A 16008-nucleotide genomic window follows, 5' to 3' on the forward strand; every position below is an offset into this window, starting at 1 on the left:
AACTTCTTTAAGCAAAGGAAGTGGTCAAAACCCTGGAGCCGGCACTTCCTCTGCTCCTCCTCACCCCACTGACAGTTTCAAAGGCAACTCCTCTAAATTCCCGGCAACCCAGAGGGGACAGGCTCTGCACGCTGGGCTTCTTTATCTCGTGGTCACACGGTGAAGCATTCAGTCACAGAGTTCAAAATCCAGGTCCCCTCCCACCAGCAGAGAGTTGTTGATTCATCGGCTCCTTCCCTAGTTTTTGTTTCCTTATCTAAAAAGCTTGATACAAAACAAACAGCCGCATTGTATCACTGTGAAAAGAACCTTTGGGAGTGACACACTTACAACAGTGCTGGTGTGGGTAAGCACTCGGAGACTGCTCGCTGTGATTACCATCAAGGCCATTTGCTTGGCTTCTGAGGCTGTGGCACACTTACTACAACCGTGCTGGTGTGGGTAAGCACTTGGCTAAAGCCTCTGTTTTATCATCAAGGCATTGCCATGGCTTCTGAGGCTATTCTCTCCACCATCATTTTTAACCCCTGTTAATCCTGTAGGGCTTTTTCTTTCTTTCTTTTTATAATAATAACTATTTAATTTTATGTGCATTGGTGTCAGATCCCGTGGAACCTGAGTTACAGACAGTAATAAGCTACTATGTGGGTGCTGGGATTTGAACCTGGGTCCTCTGGAAGAACAGTCAGCGCTCCTAACCACTGAGCCATCTCTCCAGCCCCGTGTAGGGGCTTTTTTCAAAAGCTCAGCCTAGCAAAACAGTCCTGGTGTTCCCTAAACATCCAGGTGCTGCAGCCCGGAGCCTGGCCTGGAGCTGGCTGTCTGGCTCAGCGTCCCTCTGCCTCCCGGGTGCCTTTGTCTGCTCAGATTTCCGTGTCACTGCTCCCCAGGGCAAGAAGGAACAGAAGGGGCCTGAGATAATGGGAAGCTCAACCAGTGGCCCTTTCCCTGTCTCACCTTTTCCTTTGCCTTAACACTCCATCAGGGCCAGGCCGGAGCTGGCTTCCTCTCCGATTCAAAATGCTCGGTCAGCATCCAGGGATTCTGCAGACTCAAATTTCACAGCTGTTGGAAGATGGTGCTATATTACACTTAGGAAAGGCTTTGGGTGATTTTAAAGACAGTTGCCGGTGACTCCCAGAAACCAGCGAAATGGAGAAGCTGACTTAATCTAAATGTTAAGTTGAATGGGGCTGGAGAAAGAGCTGGTGCCAGGCTAAGATGGGTACAGCAGTACCTAGGTCTCAGTGGCTGGTGACCTTCTCTGTAAACAGATGGACAGTTTAATGTTTGTGGGCTGCAGATCCAGCCCCGTCAGGAGACAGCTGGCCCAGCGTGTACAGAGCCCTGAGTGCAGTCACGTGCACCAGTCAGCCTGGCACAGCAGCCCACACTTATTAGACTGGGGAGTTGACTCTGTTGGGAAAGTACTTGCCTCACAAAAAGCTGGATATGGTGGCACAGGCTTATCATCCTAGCCCTGGGGAAACAGGGACGAAGATCCGTGAGGCTTGCCGGCTGGCCAGTCTCACCAAATTGGTAGGCTCTGGGCCAGTGAGAGACCCTGTCTCAAAAGAGTGGGTGGCATTTCTGAGAATGACACTGGGGTTGTCCTCTAGCCTCCAAAGAAAGCATACACATGGGCATGTGCACACACACACACAGGCACACACGCACACATACACACATATGCACACATGCACAAACACACACCCACACATATATAAATAAAATACTTTAAGGCCACCATTCTCAACCCCCAGGTCCCATTTGCATGTTTTACATGCCATGTCAATCTGATCAGCATTTCTGACGTCAGCCTAGCCGTGCCACATCCACCCTCCAGGCCTTACCAACAGTGCTCACATCCTGTGCCCAGACGCAGCCTGCTAATGGTGGCTCTCACCCCTCATCCAAAAAACTTCTTTTTGCAATAGACGGAGATCATTTTAGAAAGCACAACTGGTCAAAATCCATAGACCAACTGACTGTGTGGTACCCATCAGCAGTTGATATACTATAAAACAACCCCTACACCCAAGGCTCAGGGAATGTTGTGGAATGGTGCGTGCATGTGTGTGCGTGCGTGCGAAAAGACTGCAGGACCAGAGGACCAGAATGTCTGCTGTGAGCTTATCTTCCCGTGTATGACAAGGAAGCTCTACCCATGCATCCTCAACAATGTGATTGCCTAAATAAGACCCAAACCATGACACCACGAGTTGAAATGCTAATGTGCATGGCGGAAAGCTCACAAGATCCAAGCCCCAGAAGAAGAGATGGAGGCAATTTATGATAGCTGAGAGAGGGAGAATCAGTAACTTAGGGTTTCTACTTCTGCGATGAAACACCATGACCAAAAAGCAAGTTGGGGAGGAAAGGGTTCATTTGGCTTGCACTTCACAGCACTGTTCATCACTGAAGGAAGTCAGGACAGGAACTCAAATGGGGTAGGAACCCAGAGGCAGGAGCTGATGCAGAGACCATGGAAGGGTGCAGCTTACTGGCTTGCTCTCATGGATTGCTTAATCTTCTTTCTTACAGAACCCAGGACCACAACCCCAGGGGTAGCACCGCTCGCAATGCTGGGCCCTCCCCATCAATCACTAATTAAGAAAATTCCTTACAGCTAGAACTTATGGAGACATTTTCTCAATTAAGGTTCCCTCCTTTTGGGTAACTCTAGCTTGTGTCAAATTGATATAAAACTGGCTAGGACAATCAATCTTTCCCAGAAATGAGCCCCCTGATTAGTTATCTAATGACACCGAGTGGTCATCTCTAAAAACATACATATATGAGAAACATTAAATGGACTCAGCAAGTTATAGTCATATATTTACTCATATATAGTGTATGGGTTCATGGCAAAAATAAAGAAGAAAGGCAATGGATTTGAGAAGGAATGGGGGAATGAAAGGAGTTGGAGGGAGGAAAAGAAGGTGAGGAATGACGTTGTTGTAGTACACATATGTGAAAATACACAAATTTTTAGTGAAAAGCTGAGAAAGACAAAATTCCAGGGATATCTGCACACTCACACACACCCTTGTGCCTCCCCGTAGATTTGCTGTGAATTGGAAGAAAGTCAGAACCCTTGCCTGGAACTGGAGCCATTTGAATGTAGCTGTGACGAAATCCTGGTATACCAGCAGGAGAACTCTTCTGTGACCTGTGACCAGGTGGTTCTTCTTGTCAAGGAAGTCGTCAACAGGAGGTGTGCAGAGATGGTCTCTAACAGCAGGACATCCTCCACGGAAGCTGTGGCAGGCAGCGCGCCCCTGTCCCAGGGCTCCTCCGGGATTATGGAACTGTATGGTTCTGACATAGAGCCACAGCCCAGCTCTGTGAATTTCATAGAAAACCCTCCAGAGCTCAACGATTCTAACCAGGCTCAGGCCGATGTCAACATAGACCTTGTTAGTCCCGACAGCGGCTTGGCCACCATCAGGAGCAGTCGTTCATCCAAAGAGAGCTCAGTGTTTCTCAGTGATGACAGCCCTGTGGGAGAGGGTGCTGGGCCTCACCACAGCCTTCTCCCAGGATTTGACTCCTACAGCCCCATCCCCGAAGGGATAGTTGCAGAGGAACACTGCGAACACTTTGACCTCTTCAACTTTGACCCAGCACCCATGGCTTCTGAGCAGTCCCAGCCATCTTCCCATTCTGCAGACTACTCGCCAGAAGATGGCTTCCCCAACAGTGATTCATCGGAAGGAAACCTCTCCGCGGGGCCGAAAGGACTTGGTGAGATGGGGATCAACAAGTCTAATTACTCCTCCAGCTCACTTTTGTCGGAGACCGGAAAAGACAGCCTTGTGGAATTTGATGAAGAGTTTGTTCAGGGACAAGAAAGTTCAGGAGATAACTCTGAAAGAAATTTAAGCCTGGCATGTTTTGTGGGAGATGGACCTTCTTCCCCGCAACGGCTGAAGAATATTGCAAAGAGGATCCCACCAACACCTATGAATAGCTTTGCTGAACTCTCACCGTCAACTGAAGCGCCAGCCCCACTCTATCCTGAGGATATGATCCAAAATGCCATAGACACGGCCCACCTGGGGCCGCCTCAGACCCGCACACGGTGCAGCAGCTGGTGGGGTGGCTTAGAAATTGACTCAAAAAATATTGTGGATGCGTGGAGCCCCAGTGAGCAAGAGCCTGTCTTCCAGAGCCCTGAATCCTGGAAAGAGCATAAGAATGGCCCTGTTGAGAGGAGAACCTCGGATTCTGCCTTCCAACCACAAAGTCTCGGATTCCCAAAGTCAGATCCCTGGGAATCTGAATTTGGTCAGCCTGAACTGGGCAGCAAAGATACCCAAGACCAGGAGGAGGAGAGCTTGCAATGTCAGCACCCACCCACAGAGATGCCACATTTGACAGATGCCTCTCCTCAAGGGACAAACCACCTCATAGAAGACTTCGCCGCTTTGTGGCATTCGGGTCACTCGCCGACAATGATGCCCGAGCCCTGGGGAAATCCCTCGGATTCTGTTGACACTGCAGTCTCAGTGCCATTCCCGGCCTGGGGTGCATTTGATAAGAAAAATAACACCGAGGCTCTAAACAGCACTTGGAACCTTCATCCCACTAACAACGAGATGCCGTCTGTGCAGGACCCGAACGAGTGGGCTATGGCCAAAAGCGGGTTTTCTTTCCCTGTTGCAGACCTACTGGACAATTCCCTTGTTGAGGTCAATGGAGATGCTGCTCCAGAAATCTGGGGCAAGACGAGCAGCGGCCCCAAGGATAATATTCTTACATCTGGAAGCCCCATTTCTGATCTGGGTCAAACGTGGAATACTTCTAAGCTGCCAGGGGAAGACCAGAATGGTTTGGTGGATCCGACAGCCAGAAGGAGGGTATATGGGAAGGAAGGTTCCTGGAGCCTCTTTGAGGAGAGTGTTAAGAAAAGAGGGTCAGATGTATCAGCTCCTTGGGAAGACTCCTTCTTGTCCTACAAATGCTCTGATTACAGCGCATCCAACCTAGGAGAAGATTCAGTCCCATCCCCCCTGGACACCAACTACTCCACCTCTGACTCTTACACATCGCCAACATACGCCGGTGATGAAAAGGAACCGGAAAACAAGCCATTTGCTCAAGAGAATGGTTTTGAGGCCAAAGACACTAACTGTCTTGCAGAGGGTGGTGAATCTCTTGCAACGTCACTGGAGCAGTCCCAGAGAAATCGAATTGGTTCCGGTCCCGGGCACTTAGACATGTGGGCATCACCTCCTGCAGACGATACACCTGAAGGAAGTGACGCTCATCCTCCAGATAAAGACTTACTCAAGATCGAGCATGCAGAAGGCGAGCATGCTTCCAGGGAGGGCGGTGGAGGGGAGAGCAGTCCATCCAGTTACGATGACCCCGACAGGATGCAACTCTACAACGAGGCAAACCGGCAGCTCAACCTTCTCCACAGCAACACCAACTCGTGCCAGGCAGCCCCCGACAACCTTGAGACATGGAGCCGAGTGGTTCCGGAGGACACACAGTCCACCGCGACCATCTCGGACATGGACAATGAACTGGACTGGGATGACTGCAGTGGGGGCGTGGCGATCAGCGGCGATGGCCAAGCAGAAGCTTACATAGCTACAAACACTGAACCTGAAACCCGGTTCTCAGTGAAGCAGCTGGAACCCTGGGGCACAGAGCATCAGGAAGCAAACCAGGTAGACTGGGACCTCTCCGCCTCTGCCGAGCCCACTGGGGACACTGGTCCCAGTGAATACCATATCCTGAGTGAGAAGAGTGGGCAGTTAATTGCAAACAGTATTTGGGATTCTGTCATGAGAGATAAAAATATGCCAACATTCAGATTACCAAGCCCACCCAATACTACAGATATGAGACAAAGCACTTGGCCTCCTGAGATTCCCGGACACTCTGTAAATGATAAAGACAGTCCCATGTTAGAAGCCTCTGGATTCAGTGAGTCAGCAGCACTTACATCTCAACCTGATGACCAGGACATGTGGACAGAGTCCCAAGGTGACACAGCATCCTTGGTGACCAGGCCCGAGAGTCCAGAACATGCCACACAGTCAGATCCGTGGACAGGCCGTGCTTTCGGACAGAGAGAAAGTGAGATTGAAGGCCTGGGAGCCTCTAGCAGTGGGCATCTCAACAAGGAGGCAGTGATAGGCTCTGGGGTGGAGGGAGCCTTGTGGGTTTCTGGAAAAGAGCCCAGTGACCAGGCAATGTCTTCTTCAGCTGCATTTAAACACCAAGAAATCTGCAGTGCCTCGGGCAAAATCAACTCCCTTCCAGTCACTTCCGCTCCTCAAACAGAGGGACCAGAGGAAGCCTTAGAAGTCGAGAAGGAGCCTTATACTCTAGACTCCTTTGCTGTGCAAACAGAGACAGCCACAAGTGATTTGCAGACAAAAGAGTCCCTTGAGGAATCTCTCATGGAGCACAGAAATTCAGGTGAAACTGGCACAACTTCCGGTAGGATTCATCAAATAGAAAATATGCCTTTATCTGAAATGGAGCTTGAGAAAACTGAAGCCCGTAATCTTCTGGAGTCAGAAAGAGCAGATGAAAAGCTGCTTTCTGAGTCTCCTCAAACCTTGGACGACTGGAACGGCGCTATAGATAGTGACGTGTGGGACAGTCGCATAAGTTATGAGGCAACTGCGGATCCTGCAGGTCATGGCCCTGAGAGCGGCTTCCCAGAAGCCCTTTCCCCAGGAAATTATGACAGAGACAGCCTCTCCAGTGAATGTACTCATTCGAGTATGTCGAGTCCTGATGCAAATGATTCTCCAGTGGCTTTGCCCTGGACCCATGGACCCGATACTGAACTTCAGAAAGAGGCTCAGGACGACAGGAGCAAACCGATTCACCAAGAACCGCAACGATTTGCCACCGAATCCCAAGCAGAAGTGATTACTGAAATGAGGGACTTTGCAGAAAACAGAAAGGATGGGTTGGGAAAGCTGTCTGATCACAAGGATCCTAAATTTCCCGAGATTCCAAGCGAGTCCATCAACGGTGACTCCTCATCCTCTTCATCCAGCCTTGGAACAGATAAATATCCAGAATATTCTTATGCATATCAGGGAGGAAATGTGACGATCAGCCTTCAAGAGAAAAATGATCTTGACTTTCTGGAAATTGCACAGCCAGAGGACACTAGGATCATATCCACAAGCTCAGGTTCTGACGATGATGGTGAGGGTGGCAGAGAGTTGGTGGAGAGGGGGCTCCATTTGGCCACATGCCAAGTTTCTCAGAGTGAATCCGGGGCTTGTGATTCACTGCATGAACCCGAGTTCATGACCGCAGAGGATCCCAAGTCTGAATTTTCTATCTTTGTGGGTAGTTCTGAGCCAAAAGAGAAAGAGAGCAAGCCAAACCCATTCTGTGACAGTCAACAAAGCAGCCCTGGTCAGTGGATCTTGTCACCACTCATGCAGACTGGCACGCAGGACACATCTGTGGAGGTCAAAGCTGTGGAAACGGGGAGGATGGACGACAGCATATGGCAAGTGTCTCCCAAGCCTGAGCCCCGGGGTGGAGACCCTGCTCAACTGGAAATGCTTGGCTTCTCAACCGACAGCAGTGAGTGGTGGAACAGCCCTCTACAGGAAGGAAGACCAGATGTCAGCACATCTGCAGAGCCATTGTCTGACTCAGAGGGGGAGTCTAACTTAGAGGCGACTTCTCCAGTATTCCAGAATTCGGGTCCCCGGGGCGTGCCCATTCAGAGTGGGAGTGAACCTGTGGACATAGACAATATTAATCCCTTCAGTGGTAAACTGAAGTCACCCCTTCTATATAGCAATGGGGACAAGTCACATGAGAAACTTTGGAACATTCAACCAAAGCAGCTCGACTCAGATGCCGACCAGTTCTGTCAGCTTGTAATACTGAACCAAGTTAAAGACAAAGACTCAGGCCAGCAAACAGCCATGTCCTCTACTGCTGATGACCTTCCTGTGGAAACTCACAACCAGGAGCAGCGTCAGGAACCTGTGCTCTCCGTCTGGGACCGTGCGGACCCAACATTGACTAACAGAGATGAGAAGGGATGCCTCAGCCCTGGGGTTTCCCCCACTGGGTGCCAACAAGAAAACTGGTGGGGACAAGAAAAATCCTATCCAGGCCAAGTGACACATTCAAGCACGGTCATGGGAAATCTCCCTGCAGTCAGTACTCCCACACAGCTGATGGAGAAGTCGGGTTCTGAATGGGATAGCCCCAGCCCCGGCGAGCCCCAATGTAACTTTGTTCCAGATATTTTACACGACAACTTCCAGGAGGGTGGACAACTGGCCTCAGCTTCCCCTGATTTGTGGGTGGACGTCAAAGAGCCTTTCGCCTTCAGAGCAGATGCTGAAAATCCTGATATACTGACTCACTGCGACCATGACAGCGACTCTCAGGCCTCCAGCAGCCCTGATGTGTGCCACGATTCTGAAGGAAAGCAAGAGATGGAGACGCATGCAGGTGTTTCCCCGGGACCCGAAGTGGAGCCCAGTGAACTTTACCTCCCTGAGCCAAAGATGAATGATGAACCTACTCAGGGACCCAGGAAGGCATCTCTTCCACACAAGTCAGAACTCCACTCTGAACACGCAATGCCACTGCCTCTGATTGATAGTCAGATGGATATAAACAGCTCATCTAAGCCTGCCTCCCCCAAAAGTTCCCCAGAACCTTCTGATAGGCATGGAGACAACAATACAAGCTTAGCAGCGTTAGAGGAAGATGCCAACACGGAGGTAGAAGCCATGGACAGGGAGATCCCAGGCACTGGAAATGGAGACACTGACACTCCCATGACTTGTCAGGAGGTCAGTATAGAAGGCAACGGCTCTTGGGTGTCAGAAGACCTTTGTCCTGACAGTCAGACAGGCACGGGAGCCTTGCTTGACTGTGAGCAACCTTTTGCTTCTGAGAACCCTGCTGTACTGACTGACATCTTGCTAGCCTCAGACACCTGCCTGGATGTAAGCGAAGCTGCTTTTGAGCACAGTTTCAGTGAAGCCTCAGGCCTCAACACTTCCACGGGCACTATAGACGATATGAGCAAGTTAACGCTATCAGAAGGCCATCCTGAAACACCAGGTGATGGGGATGCAGGGAAGCAAGATATTTGCTCATCTGAAGCTTCCTGGGGTGATTTTGAATATGATGTCATGGGCCAGAATATTGATGAAGATCTGATGAAAGAGCCCGAACATTTCCGCTATGGGGGTGATCTTCCATTGGAAGACGGAACGCTGAAGCAATCGCTGGCACCATACACACCCCCCTTTGATCTGTCCTACCTCACAGAACCTACTGGTGATGTTCAAACAGCCCAGGAAGCTGGGTCTCCAGATGATGCATCTCTGGGGAGTGACGCAGCAGAGATGTTACTTTCTGCTCTTCCTGATCAAGGGGAGGAAAACCACACTGAGACCAACGGCAGGCAGCCTAGACACCAGGTGACTGTGTTGCATATTCATGAAGACCCTGAGGCTCTTTCTTCACCTGTAGGAGGACCGGGTTCCAACATAGAGTCATCACCATCAAATATTGACTGGGAAATAGAAACAGATTATTCAGATTCGCCAGCAGGTGGCGCCATGAGACCACCAGACGGTAAGCAACTCGCTCCCCGCCTCCTATGCTCACACACATACACAAACATATCTCCATCTTCAAGGAATCAGCATTAAATAAATTAGTGCATTTACTAAAGCATTGCTACCAATGCAAGCAGAGAAAGTAACTGTATGTCCAATCCTTTGTCTAACCCTTCAGCGTATGTAAATGTAAGGACTATATTAACCATCTTCAGTAAATGTAAATGTAATAACTATGCTACGAAACTTCCCCGCACTTGAGAAAACTGAACAAGTTCACAAAAAGGAAAATATGTAGCAGCTTGTCTCTTCTTAAGTGGTCGCTTGTGAAGATCACAGATCACATAGTATGTTAATTAAGCCTGTTCTCTCCGCATTGCTTTCATATTCTAGGTGTCAGCAAGGAGACAGCAGAGTTAGAAGAGAACGTAACTCCCACAAAAGGACCCGAGCAGACAAAATTAGAGTCCAGTGAAGATAAATGGGCCGAGAAGAGCGAAGACCCCCACGCACTAGCTGTGGGTTACATACTCGTAAGCCATAAAAAAGATTCTCCATTGAAACCGGAGGCCTGGGAAGCAAGAGAAAACTTACCCGAATCAGAAAAATTATCCATAGGTTCTGGAGAAACAGAGCTACTAGAAACTCAGTTAGCAGGGGCCCCAGACACATGCCAGCCTGAGTCTTTAAATGAAGTCAAAGTTGGTTCTGCAGAGAGAATGTCTTCCGACCACAACAAGGAGGCATCTCCTGAAAGCCCTGCACAAGAGCAGAACTGGATGGTCCTGGGCCACAGTGAGGTTGCTGATCTATCCCCAGAAACAAGGGACTCCGAGTCTGGGTCTCCTGGTAAAATGGTGGAGCAGTTCTTGAGTCTCAGCTTGGACAAGGGCCCCCAGTCCCAGGATCTGGAAGGAAATAAGCCTCTAGACTCTTTAGCACTAGAGGAAGTCGCTGCTTTGAGCAGCCAATCAAGGAAGAGCAAGAGACGAGGTCAAGCTGGTCTAGATGCGGTTCCAACACAGGCTGCCACCCAGGACAATGAATGGGAAATGCTTTCGCCACGGCTCTCCCAGAAAAAGAGGATCCCTCCACAAGAAATGGAGGAGGAGACAGAGTTCCTTGAGCCTAGACTCAGAAAGCCAAGACCAAATGGGTAAGCAAAACAGTCGATTTAATTTTTATGGAAATGATTGTATTTAGAAACCAGAGAAATGCTGAGTGGTTTTGAAATGTGAAGGTGCCAGGGTGAGATATCTTTTCTGACATTTGTTATAAGATGAAGCATCAGCAGAAGCAGTTGCTAGACAACTATCAGCCAAAGGATGATGTGCATCCAGTTTGTTCCCACCCTGCTGACGTCGGCACCTGTGTGACTCTGAAACAGGTGAGAGGCACCGGAACAGCTGGTGTCGGCAGCATTTCTGCAGGACCTACTATGTGCAGGCAGCTTGCACTCATCAGACCAATGACCTGTACACGCTGGGGATGATAAGAGAACAGTGACTAGGGAGAAGGAATGCGGCTCCGGCATTTCTGTAATTGCCCTAGATTCATCATAAATGAACAGAGGGGATGCTCTGGGCTTCCCAGGTTCCTGAAGCCGAAGCCCCTGCCTTTCTTGCTGGCACACTGACTTTTGTACAGAAAAACCATTCTGTGGCTTTATATAAATAAACACCTGGCTTTCGGGAGGTACAATCAGGAGACTGCAGAGTAGGCTCAAAAGCAGCATGCAACCCTCCTGCTCTGATTGGCTGGGAGTTGTCAAAAGGAAGTCAAAGCAGAGATGGCAGCCTTGGTTCACCCAGTGTAGGGATTTTTGGTTTGCTTGTTTGTTTTCCGAGACAGGGTTTCTCTGTAGCTTTGGATCCTGTCCTGGAACTAGGTCTTGAAGACCAAGCTGGCTGCAAACTTACATAGATCCGCCTGCCTCTGCCTCCTGGTACTGGGATTAAAGGCGTGCGCCACCACCACCCAGCTCAGTGTAGGGCTTTTAAGATTTTTTTTTATGGCCCGTTTATGGGAAACCAAAGAACAAGCAGCAAGAAACAGAATGTCAGGCTAGAGAGATGGTTCAGTGGTTAAGAGCATCAGCTGTTCTTCCAGAGTACCTGGGTTCAATTTCCAGCACCCATATGACAGCTAACAACTGTCTGTAACTCCAAGATCTGACAGCCTCACACAGACCATACATGCAGGCAAAACACCAATGCACATAAAATAAAAAATAAATCAACAATATTAAAAAAATATTTTTTTTTCTAAAAAAGAAACAGAATGTCACTGCTGCTTTCAAGATTTTGGGATGTGCTGGTAATACTTAAGATTTTTCTTTCTTTCATTTGCCCTTAAAAATAGTGAGAAATAAGTTAAGCAGAGGGACAATAGCTTCTTTGCTTTAAAGTGTAAAGTGATGTGCGCTGTGGCATGTATTTCTGTGCCTCCCCATGAATTAGTTAATGCAGTTAATATGTAACCGGCATGGGGAAGACACCTCCTGCCCCCTGCTCAGTTTAGGACTGTAAAGGACAATATATAGCAAAGGCTCTGTGACTCAAGTATTTGGAACTCGGCCTCACTTGACCCTGACCGCTTACATATTTAAAGAGTTAAGTTGCGATTCTATAGAACGCAGTGGGCAAGGCTGGATGATTTCAAGCCTTCCTCCTTCAGAATTAAGTTCGGTGAACTTAATTTGTATGGGACCAAAGTGTGTGTCCAAACAGCTCCCATGCTCACAAATGGCATTTCTTGTTCAAAGTAACAGAGGAAGTAAAGACTGTGAGGAGGATGTTGGAGGCTTTCAGAAAACCACAAGGAATTTTAAAATCGAGGCATTTCAGTTGACCTAATCTTCCTTTTTCCTGTCAAGCTGCTTTCTTCTAGAGGGAGCCCAGATGAGCAGCTAATGGACTCTGCACCTTCCCTTCCAGGGCGTGACCCTTCCCACTCAGCATCTGTAGGGAGGAGACTTCTCTCCCCACCTTTGCTGCCTTTATTTATATGATCTATTCCAGTGTATTTGAAATGTCCTCCCTGCTGGTTTTTGAGCACACATAGGTGTCTGTGACAGGATAGGAAGAACAGCTCGGTGGCTGAGCTCTGTTTCATATGCCTGAGACCCTGGGTTCAATCCCTAACCACAAAACAGCCCAAGACAAAGCTAAAGGCCTACGGTGTAGAGGGGAGCCTAGGATGGGAGCCTTTGGGGGGTCAGGTATTGGGGATGAGGCCCCACTCCCAGCTGCCTTCAGAGTTTCTCCCCTGAAATTTAGATCCTGACTTAAGCTTGAGAACTGTTGTTCGAAGTCACGTTCTTAGAGGTGAAGATGCCTGGACTCTAAAGAGGGAGACCTAGACAAGCATGCAAATACTAATGACCAGCGTTAGTGCGTGTGCACAGGCACTACTGCGTGCATTTGCTGCCCTCTGGCTCCTCGGCACCGTGTGCATGGGTTCAGTTTGTGTGCTGTCGAGTTTTATGCCTCCTGGCTACAAGCTAGAATCATTTTGTAAGACTGAACCTGAATGGAGAAAATGCCCCCACTAGATTGGCCTGTGTGCAAGCCCATGATGGGGAACCTCCTTCAGCCAATGACCTTTGAGAGGCTGGACCAGGTTGAGGCATGGCTTTAGGGTACCAAAAAGCCACGGTCCCGCCTGCTCTCCCCTCTCTTCCTGTGCTGCACACCTGGATGTTGGACCCCCATTCCTGTTCTGTGAGTTTTCCCTTTTAATAAAGGAAAACCTTAGACTATCCTGTTTGGAGCTAATGTGGGATGATTTGTGTCATCCTCTCCCCCCCTCCCACCTGACGTGTCTGACGCATTCTGCTTCATCTGATGCCCAGTTTAATCAGGACCCCCCACCCCCACCCCTGTGGCTCTCCCGGTTTGCCAGCCCAGGCACGTTTCTCACTGGCCCATCAGCCACACATTGGAGTGACATCTGTTGGGGTCCAGCCTAGACTCAGTTCGCACATTCCAGGGTAGGAGCGTGAGGATTAGAATTATTAAGCAAAAGGAGCAGAGATATGAGAGAAATAAAAGACAGAAACACAGAACAGCACTGGGAGGGAAATTCAGTGAATACTGAACTTATTGTGTTTATTTTCCACATGCTTATATACTTCCCTCCAAAAGGGGAGGGGGAGGCAACAGACCTCATTAACATGTTATAAGGAATAGACTTGAATTCTCTGACCTTTAGTTGAGGTGGAGCGGATCCTCCTCTCTACCCAAAATACTAATTAAGCACACCCTAGATTAGGATCTCTTGTTTGTAGCCACACCTGTTGTCAACAACTTTGAAAGAGCAAAAATAAGCTCAAACTCTCTGACCTTCAGACAAGGTGGGACAGACTCATTGCGTTGGTTCTCTTTACTTGCGTGGGTGTCTAAGAAACAAGACTCTTTCTCTTGGTGTTGGGTAGGGCGGACACAGAAGAGCCTATTTAATAGTAATAATTAAGCATCCTCTAAATTGTAATTTTCTTCCCTCCTCCTCTCCCACCTCCACCTTGGATCCCCCCCTCCCCCGCAACTATGTCTTCCTGGCCAGTCTCATGAGAACAGACCTTCCAGTAATAAGTGATTGCACAAGAATGTCATTTTCTTCCGTCCACCCAGCTGCTGTTTGAGACGGGACAAGCCTTGCTGATCCTATTTCCCACCTCGATGGAGTAAAGTGAGCAAATAGGCTGCCAACACCATTAGCAAGCAAGGAAATGGTAAAGTGGAGACTCAACTTCTATCTCTCATTTCCATCCCAGTGCTTCTCAATAAAAGCACAGCCACCCGAAGACATTTTCTTTTCAACGTCTGTAGTTCGATTTATTTGGATTCCCCCCATTGCCCACTGAAAGGCTTGAGTCATTGTTTGATGAGATGTTTTGAAAGTGGTTGAGTCAGATCTTGCTCCTGTCTGCTCAGTCTTGTCACTCCCACCCCCAGCTCCTTCCAGTGCCTGAACACAGATTTCTCATCATAACGGAGAGGGCTACTTCCGTGATGGCTGTTTCCTGCGGAGGTTCTGTGGTTCCAGCTCAGGGCACGGGAGGACAGAAGGAAGCCAGAGCCCCTCAGGGTTCATTTTGGTTTGTAGACGTGGTGTTTTATGCTCAGTACTTTACAACAACGAGAGAGGTGGCTCTCGTGCCAAAATGAGGTGGAACCACCTCATTTTGCTCCAAAGGAGGAAGAGCCCAGAATTTCCCATCTGGGCTGCTGGCGTCTAGTCTGTGGGAGAGTCCAAAGTGTGCCCCTGACTGAACTTGAAATGCTGGGTAAGTGGCAGAACTGCCTTCAGAGGAAAAGCTAACGGAAACTGATGGTATTGAGGAAGATGAGACAGCCCAATTTTCTTTCTAAATTACATTTGTCTGTCTGTCTGCCTGCCTTCCTGCCCACCATGCGTGCCACAATGCACACGTGGAAGTCAGAAGACAACTTTGGGGAGTTGATTCTCTCCTTCCATCATGTGCCCCCCCCGGGGGGGTTGAACCCAGGTTTTTGGGTTTGACTGCAAGCTCTTTTATCCACTGAGCCATCACGTCAGCCCCAACATCATGGCTTCCTAAAGCAGGAGGTCTTGTTATTGTAGGAGTAGGACACAGCAAGAAAGATACTGTATTATATTTTCAAGTTAGGAAATTTCAAGGTAGATTTAATCCAGTCCCATTTACAAAGGCGGCGGAAGAGCGTGAGGAGCCCGCACTGAACAGTGCAGTGGTTCGGATATAGTTTAGTTTAGCTGATAGCGAGTGCCCTGGCTCCAGGGGTGGAGGGAGAGGCAGCCAGAACCCAGCAAGATTTAGGCTAGAGAGAGCAGTGAGAAGAAGGGTAACTACCAGAAGGAGTTCAGCTAGTCTGAGCGGTACCCACCAATTACTGAGGGTTGGGGTCTGGTCCAGATATTTTTAAGTTCTTAGTCTCTTTTCCAAAGAATTAAAATAAGTCTACAGATTTGAAAACAGAACAAACAAAAAAACAGAAACAAGGTGACTTCATTTGGAGCACAGTGGTAGTACAGACGATAGGGAGGGCACTGCCAACATGGGCAGCAGGGTACAGGAATGAGGGTACCCAGGGACCCCAGGTTACAACCTGATGTCTCTCCTATGAGAGCTAAAGAAAGGAAGGCATATATTGGGTGGTTCTCCTTGTTGATTGATAGATTGGGTCATATATTTAGTCTTTCAACTGTACATGTCCCTTCCCAGAATGCATCTGATTTTAATCATAAGTACAATAGTTGTAAGATAGCAAATAGGGGGTTCTCCCTAAAGGTTTACTTGAAGAATTCAGTTTGCCTTACTGCATATGGATCCAAAGCCGATTCAGGCTGCACTGATCACTCCTAGTTTTCTGGATACACTGGAACTATACTTGATTAGAGATTATCTAAATTTTGTTGTTAT

At 48.7% G+C, this 16008-nt stretch overlaps 1 protein-coding gene across 1 annotated transcript in view; it reads left to right on the forward strand.

Annotated features, from left to right (window-relative positions):
- The window catches only part of Prune2 (prune homolog 2 with BCH domain), a 212516-nt gene that overhangs the window by 111968 nt on the left and 84540 nt on the right, over window positions 1-16008 (forward strand). Inside the window, exons 8-9 of the mRNA XM_042054453.1 lie at window positions 3066-9603; window positions 9981-10743. Of these exons, the coding sequence (XP_041910387.1) occupies window positions 3066-9603; window positions 9981-10743 (7301 nt within the window). The remainder of the gene's footprint in view (window positions 1-3065; window positions 9604-9980; window positions 10744-16008) is intronic.

Source organism: Arvicola amphibius, chromosome 1, assembly GCF_903992535.2.
Source record: "Arvicola amphibius chromosome 1, mArvAmp1.2, whole genome shotgun sequence".
Lineage (NCBI taxonomy): Eukaryota > Metazoa > Chordata > Mammalia > Rodentia > Cricetidae > Arvicola > Arvicola amphibius.